Genomic DNA, 9,286 nt, shown 5'->3' with positions numbered 1-9,286 from the left:
CCCAGTCCTGTCTTGCCAGCGGGAACAGGTATGCAATTCCTGAGTGACAAGAGACAGGCATGGCTGCCCCAGCCTTGCTCCACCCCCTTCACAGCTGCAGCCTGGGTGAGGAGGGGGGCAGAGTCTTTCCCATGGTCTGGCCTGTTGGCAGGTGGCCCAGGTGGTCCAGGAGAATCAACTGGGATGATAAAGCCAATATGAATTAATAGCTGTTACTGTTTCTTGAGTCCTTTCTGTGCTCTGGGCCTTGTTCAAGTCCTTTCTGTGTGTTTTCTCAAGTAATTCTGCAAGGTGGATTTATTATGCACATTTCACAGGTGGGAAACGGGAGGAATGACTGGCTCAAGGTCATATAGCCAGAAAGGGGTGAGGCTGTCTGGCCCCAAGGTCTGAAGTACATAATATCTGGTTGTAAGCTTTGAGTGGGAGACTTCCTTTGTCTTTGGAAAGGTCTGATCCCAGACTTTGACGGACAGATACCAAGTCTCGGGGCTGGCCACCTTTGGATCAACCAGGCCAGTGCTTGGCTGTGGCCTTTCCTCCCAGAGCTCAGGGCAGAGCACTTGACCATTCATTAGGCTCTCTCACCAGCATGATCTCTTTGACTCTTCACAGCATCCATGGGAAGTAGGTATTATAATTCCCATTTCTCAGTTGTGGAAACTGAGGCTCATGATACATCAAATACAAGAGAGAAAAGAGTTGGGTCCAGAACTTCAGCCTTGGCACCTGCTGCCTCCCCTGCCTTCTTCCAGGTTGGGCTGCTGTGTGGGTGTGGGGGTGACTCAGGCAAGGCATGTGGGTGGGCGGGCGCTGCAGCTATGGCTGGTGGGTGTGGCCTGCTTGGCGCCTAGGGCAGGTGGCCCAGCCAGTTCTGCCTCCGACGCCTCATTTCAGCCATCTCCCTGCCTATGATGAGAGCCTCCCGCCGCCTCAGCCATAGTCCCTCTGGGGGTCCTTGGGCCTGGGACATGCGGTGATCTCAGAGCAAGGGCAGCCACCACCACCCGGACCTTACCAGGTGAGTCCTCACCACACATGGCAACCAGTGCCCTCCAAGGTCCTAGGGGACCCTAGGGCAAAGACCTAAGGGGTCCTTTAGGTCACATCCACCCTTTGCTGATAGGCCTTGGGGGAGGGGTTGGGAAGAAGCTTGGATCTCTAGCAGGAGAAACAAAGTTAGACGTGAGCTCTTGGCCCAGGGAGTGTGCCAGAGCACAGGTTCTGATGGACCCAGGAAACTTCCCTGAGGTTAGGAGATCTTGAAGAGGGGGAAGGGCTCACACCCTCCAAGGGGCAGAAGTGAGTTTCTTGTCCCCACCAGCAGGCCCCAGGGATGTGGCTCTCTGGGGCAGGACTGTAAGGGGGTAAGGATGAGATGAGGTAGCCCAGAGCTTGAGAGAGACAAGGCCCAGGCAACTCACAGGTGCTGAGCCAGCAGCTGCAGGGGCTCCCCGTGGCCCCCAGGCCTGGTCTGTCTTCCAGGGAAGGCCATTCCAGTCAGTATCAGGACTTGGGAGGCACTTCCCAGGTGAGGAAGCCCAATCCCAGAGACATCGAGAGCAAGGCAGCGAGAGAGTCCCACAGGTGAGAATGCAGGGTTTGTGGGGTGACTCAGGGAGTTAATTATCACTGCTAATTATAGCTTCAGACCAGAGTTTTCTTGACCCTCTCCTGTCCACCTTCCCAGAATTGCCCCAACTCATGGGCCCAGGGCAGGGAGGAGGGAGCAGCCAGCTGTCATAGGTGAGAGCCATAGGGTCCTTGGGTCCATTCAGTCCATTTATCAGAAGAGAAAACAGAGGCCCAGAGAGGGGTAAGAGACATGCCCTGCATCCCTCTCCTTCACTCTTGGTTTAGCTCAACCTTTTAGCCGTATCTGGCCATAAGCCACTGTGGGCTGAGGAAGGTGGTAAAGGCCACCCAGCCTCATCCTGTAACTGTGGATATAGTCAGGGACTCACATGATCATGATTCTCTCTCAGTAGGATACTTCACCCACCTGGCCTTAAGGCCCCTCTTCAAAGGTCCTTGCCCCAAGGTACCTGCATTCCAACACCAAAGCCCTCCCCTGGATAACTCCTCCTTTCCCAGGGCTGCTAATTTTGGGGGAGGACGCCTGTCCCATTTCCCAACCTCACTGCGGTCTGATGGCAAACTGCTCCGGACACTTTTTCCAGGAACTTTTCCTATTTGGACCAAGGTTACCAGTGGCCCTGGCTCCATCCCACCCACCTGGACTCTTCCTATAGAAATTTGTCCTCTGCCCCCACCTCCATGACTCTGAGGGAGTTCTCTGGGGGCTGTTCAAGTTGAGAATGCCCCCCCCCCCATTTACTGTAGAGTCACCTCCTGTCCACACAGCCCTTTGCCCTGTCCATCTCATCCTACATGGCCAGCCTACGCTTACCCATGCCAATGGCCTCCACGGCAGCCTCCTCCCAGCCCCATGGCCTGGTCTCCTCCATCCTCCACTCCACCTTCCTCTAAAATGGCTGTCTCCTATGTAACCCAGGGCCCTCCCATGCCCCACTGCCCTTGGGACCAGCCGCAGCTCCTGACTGATGTTCCAGGCCCATACAACATGGCCCCACCTACTTCTGAGCCTCTCCCTGCCAGTGGTCCCCATGAACTCCCCAGGTTCTGCAACCAAACCAGCTTCTTGCCACTTGCTAACTTTCTTGAGCCCTGGTCTTTATTCAGGCTTTCCTATACAGAGAAACCTCTAAGGTCCCCTTAGTGTCCTCAAAAGACACGTCAGTCCCTCTCTTTAGCATATCCCTCAGAGGGATGCCAACATGGCATCCAGCTCCATCAGTATGAACATCAGTAAAACAGTTCAAGACTGAGGGGCTGCCTCCTCTGCATTGGGGAGGGGCTCCACTGCTCCCTTCAGGTGAGAAGGGAGTCCAATGGACAGATAGCTACAAGGCCGGTTGCACTCAGCTCTGGGTGGATGACACAAAGATAATCAGTGTGTTAGCTGCAGAGACTACCAGGGTGCTAAGAAATCCAAAACACCAGAGAGGCTGGAGGCTGTATTACTATGAACATAGTGTCTGGAGTAAAGGATGTGATAGTCTTATTCTGTTGAGGATAGCTCTGAACACAAAATCTGATAAGGACATTAGAAAAAGCAGAGCTAATTCTTGGGAGTCCACCTGAATATTGGTGGCTGGAGATGATGTCTTGAGAGAAGCTAAGGGCATGGTGGTCTCTGCCTAGAAGCTCTGTTGGGCTCTCCTAGGCTGCACAGGAGCAGGGATGCTGGAGTAGGGAGCAGGAGAAATTGCGGGGACAATCTCCCTGTCCCTGGGAAGAGTTGGCAGCCTGGGAAGGTGGAGAGTGAGATCCTTATCCTGGGGTATGATCAGGGGCCACATGGTGACACATGGGGGTCTGAAGCCCCCTGAAGCTCCTCCATGCCTACTCAACCTAAGCATCTGTGCTGTGATTGTGTTCCAGTCATGAATGTCCACACTAAGGAAATGGTGCCCCTCATGGGCAGAAGAGCTGCTGTCCCCAGTGGGAACCCTGCCATCCTGCAGGAGAAGAGGTCAGCAGAGATTACGCCAACCAAGAAGAGGTAGGGCTGGAGGGCTTGGTCACTGTGTTGTAAAGGCACAGGAAGGATCCTGGTGTCCATCCTCAGGGATCACTTGCCTGGGGTAGACCTAAGACTCTCAGTTCATCTGGGGTGACTTGGTGTCCAACTAGGTATAAATGGGGGGAGGGTGGGGAAATAGCACTGCATACTCAGGGGGCTGAGCTGGGGAAGTCAGTACAACCAGAATAATCAGGGAGGTATCAGAGGCACTGATGCAGAAATATTCAGGAAGGCTTCTGGGTGAAGCAAGGGATTTCTGGAGCCATCCTTGAAACAAGGAGCAAGAAAGCACATGAAGCACATGGAAATTTCGGGTAGTCTGGGCCCCCAAGTGGGTACTTTTTTTACATACACCAACTACTTTCCTGTCCACTGGGTGCTGAGCCACAGCTTATTCAAGCCCTTTAATGCCACCTGTATAATGGGGACACCAGCAAAGGCACCAACTCATAGGATGATGGTTAATTGAGGTTGTTGGCATAATGCTCTGTGCCTGGCACATAGTCAGTGCCCTGCACGTGCTAGTGTTGATAGTGTTTTTGTTACTTGGAGATTCATCTTCATCATTGTCATTGTTATTATTATTCCAAAGAACCCCTGGGAACCGGATGGGGCTGAGATGGCTATGACTACTTCCCAGATGGGGATGTGGAAGAAGCAGGAGCAAGGAAAGTACTTCTCCAGGGTCATCCCTGTCCCCTGAGATGCCTCCATGGCAGTCCCCCACACCCTCAGCTGATTTGGTGCCCCTCAAGCCCGAATGGCCCTCCTCCCCACAAGCTGTGCTTTCACTAGACCCCGGTGAGCTCCAGGTCTAGTTCAGCTCATTTGTCCTGCCTCCTCTGTGTCCATCCCAGGCCCCCTCTTGGGCCAGATGTAAAGTTGGTGCTTTCCTTTTTGTCTGTTGTTTTGAGTAATAATCACTGAAGTTTTTTATGCACCAGGGCCCAGGCTGGGGAGACAGAAAGAATGCCATCCCTGCTCATAGTCTGGTGAGAAAGGCACCCAGAAGAATGTGGGAAGTGTCCTGACAACCAGGCAGGATGGGGTCTGAGAAGGGGTGGGTCGTTCTGATCCTGTGGAAAGGATCAGGGCACTTCCTGGATGAAGTGGTTTGAAATGGGTGATGGCAGGTGGAGAAGAAAGGAAAGAGCATCCCAGAAAGAGGCTAGGGGCGGAGACCAGTGAGGGACTGTATAGCTGATATAGCTGAAGTGCTTTGTGGGTGGAGGAATTTTGGGGAACATGAGTCTCATTGGAGCTGGGTCTTGGGGATTGGTTAAGAAATTTAGACAAACCTGAGGGCGGTGGGGAGCCTAAAGGGATTTTGTGTGAGAGGGAGGGCATGGTGAGATTTTCATTTTGGAAACGATACTCTGGGTGATCTGTGTGGATGATGGTTTGGAGGAGAGGCTGGGAGCAGGGAGATGACAAAGTTCTTGGGAAGCCTGAGTGACAGGTGGTGAGGTCTGAACCTGGGTGATCAGGGATGGAGAAGAGGGGGTCGGGTCAGAAAGGTATCAGGATCGTGGGGTCTGCAGGATCAGCTATAAGAAGTCGGGGACAAGGAGGACAAAGAGACATCCCCTTCATCTGGTGGGGGGACCTGCAGAGATGATGGGGCCATCTCTGACATGCTCATGTCAGGAGAAAGAGCAAGATGAGGAGAGACAAGCCAAATTCAGATGTGAATTTTGGCTGAGAAGTGTCCGAGGGACATCCAGGTGGAGGCTCCATCCTGGACTGTAGGAGAGAAAACTGAGTGGACACTGAGTTCAGACAGGTATTGGCGGGACTGTGGGGACAGCCTGGACCTGGGTGGGCTTGCTTGTCTAGGTAAGGGTGGAGGTATCCCTGAGCTAAGCCACCAAATACCACCCTCCTGCCTCTTTCCCTTTCCCCCTCTCACATTCCTAGGGGAGATTTGGACCTCAGGGAAGGATTTCAGACAGGGTTTCAGGAAAATCCCAGGATCTTTCCACAGCCAAACTGCCTTTTCTGAGCCTATCCCTGTTCATGACTTAGCTGTAGACTCAGCTCTACCTATGGCCTCAAAAGCCAAAGGCCTGGGTGTGAGGTGTGGCTGTTGTCTCCTGAAATGGTAGCCCCTTCTTCCCAAGAGCTCTTTGAGGGCCCTCACGTGCCTATTTCTCCCCATACCCCAAAGGTTTGAGCATCTCCCTCAAAACTGAGTATAAGACTCAGCCTAGAAAGAAAAATAAAAATTCTATGTAAATAAAGAAGGCCAGTTTGATCAGTAAGTGAATCTGTACTAATGGTGGGATTGAAGACACCAAGAGGTCTAGGTGGGGAGAAATTTTTCTGGACCTGGAGCTTTTCCTCAACCATCATGCTATTTCTCATGAACAGCTACCACTATGGCCTCCTTACTGAATCCTGGGCAAGGTGACACCCTGGGATAGAGGCCCAGGCTGATGAAAGGTATGGAGGAACGGGTCTTTTGGAGACCAGGGCCCTTGGGCATTTCTTGGGACAAAGTGGTTGGCCACACAGGCTCCTTCCCAGCTCAGGGGCAGTTCATTATCTTCAAAAGGGACAGAAATGCAGGAGACATGGTGCAGAGCTGTATGCTCACCTGAGTTAACAACACACTTGTGGTGCCCTCTGGTCTGGATCAAAGGTAGGAACAAACAAACAGCATATGCTGCATATTAGGAGCTAGGATGGCACATGGCCAAGACTTCACCATCTGTCATGATGGCAGGTGAGATGTGGCATGTGCAGTGGCAAATAGGGCAGGTGTGGGATGGCCCTCATGATCTAGCAGCTCCCCATCCCAGGAATTGGGTCCTTGCTCACAGTCAGTAATCTTTGCAGCCCAGCTCTCAACACTCTTGTTCCCTGCCACCAAAGACTTCCTTCCTCAGACATAGTCCTTGCCTTCCTGCCATGGAAGCTTTTCTCATGTTGTGCTCTCTGCTTCTGGGGATTTTTCCAAGCCACAGATCTGCTCCAAGATCCAGAGCAAGTCCCACAGTGACAGAGCACAAAGCCCATTCTTGTCCCTGCCCTGAACTGAAGAACCTTCTCCTCCCCTGAGATCCCATAGCCCAGCTCCTCCCTAAAGAGACTGAGGTGCCTATTGGGATGATGTCCTAGCTTTGGTTGAAATCTCCGAGGACAGGATCCATAGAAGGGTCATCTCTTCCTTCCCTGCTCCCCAGGTTTCCTACACTGAGCATATTAGTAGTTTTTTTTTTTAATTTTTTTTAATGTTTATTTATTTTTGAGAGAGAGAGAGACAGAGACACAGACACAGCTCCAGAGGCAGAGGGGCAGAGAGAGAAGGAAACGCAGAATCAAAGCAGCTCCAGGTTCTGAGCTGTCAGCACAGAGCCCGATGTGGGGCTTGAACTCACGAACCGTGAAATCATGACCTGAGCCAAAGATGGCCATGTAACCGACTGAGCCACCCAGGCGCCCCTAGTAGTTTTTAAGTAAGTGGGTGGGTCAGTGAAGGAGCAGGTGAGACAACAAGAGACAGAGGGGGTAAGTTGATGATTAAGTGTCCTGGTGGCTTAGCACAGTTCCTCGGCATGAGGGAGGACACTTCACAGTAAGATAAGGAAATATTTCTTCCCCTCCCTGGGGGCCTTGTTTTCCAGGCCTGGAGTAGAGAGATGCTGTCATGATCTGATTTTCTGCTCCATCCTTGAGGCCCCTTTGGACTCTGGGAGGAGGCCCTGAGAAGGAGGAGAGGTAGAGGAGGGGCAGGGGACCCTTCCTTAGCTTCATGTGCAAGACCGAGAAAAAGAGAAGAAAGCTTTGGGCAATGAGAGCCCAACAGGAGTCACTTGAGGGATGCAACCTCCCAACATTTAAAGTTTTAAGTTTAATCCTACCTGCTTATTGGGCCAGTCTACCAGTCTCTGCATCTACCCACTGATCTGCCCACCCAAGTACTCATTCCTCAGCCATCCATGTATCCATTCATCTAGCCTTCCATGTATTCATGCATTCGTGCACCATCTACTCATCTATCCACCTTATTCACCCATCCAACTAATCTGTCCATCTATCTGACTAGCCATTTTTCCTTCCTCGCATTTATCTTTCATATGTTACCTGTCCATGTTCTGCTCCTTTGTTAAGTCTTCTGAGTGTCAAAGCTAGTGCTGGGTTCTGGAGAATCAAGGACATTGCAGTTATAGTTCCTTCCACTGAGGATCTTACAGCTGAAGGTCAGTGTGTTGTCTGGAGCAGGAAAAGAAATGGCCTCATTGTGCTATGCCCTGGTCCGATCCGTGGGGCCAGTTCTGACCGATTCACTAGAACGGTAGCTCTTCAGAGCGATCTTTGCCCATTTGTGCACCATTTAATCTCCAGCTCCTAGAACAGTGCCTGATACACTGTGGGTGCTCAATAAATGTTTATTGAGTAGATGCACTACTGAGGAGCCCAGGCAAGCAGGGACAGCTTTAGGGTGGCATTTCTGGGGCACTCCAGGGATGCCAAGAGTGGTGATCAGACTGGATGACCTCTGATGCCCACTTCAGCTGCACAGTCCATTCGTGGATGATTTTAGAGCTGTCCTGGCTCCAGAGTCCAGGCCTTAGGGATTATCTGGCCCAACTATTCTCCATCCTGGGGGCATACAGGAGGTAGAGGCAGAGACCGAGGCAGACTAGAACCCAGATTTTGGGCTCCCCATCAGGGGTTTACTTCTCTTTTGGAAGAAGGATTTGATTTCAGGTCAGATCAGAACATTCCTCTGATGGGCAGAAGATAGGAGGGTGAGGCCCAATGTGCTAGCCAGCCCTGTCTCCCACCGCATTTCTGTCCCCACCCAAGTACTGGATTTGTTCTGAGACTTCCAGGTTTGTGTGTGCCTGGAGAGGAGAGGAATTCCCCAGGCAAGACCCAAGTCTCCCTCCTGTCTGCCCCATCCTGGGAAGTGCCTATGTTGGGCAGTCTCCACCTGCAGCTAATCCCTAGAGCTGCTTTGGCTGGAAGATCCAGAGGGCTGAGGGGAGAGCAGTGTGGATACTGGTATAAACTTTGAGGAGGCTGGAATCAGGAGTCAGGTTCTCTGACCAACTTGGCTTCCAGCCTGGTGGGGTGACTATGGATGAGCTGCTGCTCCAGCCTGAGCCTCAGTTCCCTCATCTGTAGAATGGGGCCATGATCCCTTCCCTGATGCCCTTCCTTCTGAACTTGATATGGCTGGAATCATACCTTGGGAGCTCTTCTGTGGTCTTGTGAGAAAAGGAGGGAGTGTGTTGATCCTTCTGGGCCTGAAAGAGGCAGGCAGCAAAGGCACTGAGGAGAGAGGCCAGGTGGCAGAAGGCCATCATTCCCAGGTGAGGTCACTGAGCCGGCAGGTGTGCTGCAGCAGCCACGGCGTGGGGAGTATTGCTACAACTGACCGCCAGCCTGATCCTCACTACTCTGGAGGTCATGAGAAGGCTTGTCCCTGAGTGTGTGACTGTGGGTTCCGAGAGTGGGCGTGTCTGTGTTTGTGGGCGTGTCTAAAGGTGAGGCCGGGCTATGTCTGGTTGGGGAGTCCTATCTTGGGTCTGTATCTTGCCTCTCATGGGGCAGTAAGTCTGTCCCTTTCCTTGGGGCTTATCCAGGTCACAGACCCTGCGCCTAAGTCTCTCTTCCAGCCCTGGGGGAAAGCATGCCCTTCACTTGCCCCTCTACTGCTCCTTGCCTCCA

At 52.4% G+C, this 9,286-nt stretch overlaps 1 protein-coding gene across 5 annotated transcripts in view; it reads left to right on the top strand.

Moving 5' to 3' along the window:
* Positions 1–809: 809 nt before the first annotated feature.
* Positions 810–9,286, top strand: part of TRPV3 (transient receptor potential cation channel subfamily V member 3) — a 37,657-nt gene continuing 29,180 nt past the window's right edge. For 3 of the 5 annotated variants that reach the window (XR_009255469.1, XM_058705924.1, XM_058705925.1), the window contains exons 1-2: positions 810–1,021; positions 3,466–3,586. Coding sequence is in view for 4 of the 5 variants with exons in the window: in XM_058705924.1 (XP_058561907.1) it covers positions 3,468–3,586 (119 nt within the window). In the remaining variant the exon portion in view is untranslated. The remainder of the gene's footprint in view (positions 1,022–3,465; positions 3,587–9,286) is intronic. The other 2 variants (XM_058705922.1, XM_058705923.1) reach the window with 2 other exon arrangements.

Source organism: Neofelis nebulosa, chromosome 16 (assembly GCF_028018385.1).
Source record: "Neofelis nebulosa isolate mNeoNeb1 chromosome 16, mNeoNeb1.pri, whole genome shotgun sequence".
Lineage (NCBI taxonomy): Eukaryota > Metazoa > Chordata > Mammalia > Carnivora > Felidae > Neofelis > Neofelis nebulosa.
This window is presented reverse-complemented; position numbering and strand designations above follow the sequence as displayed.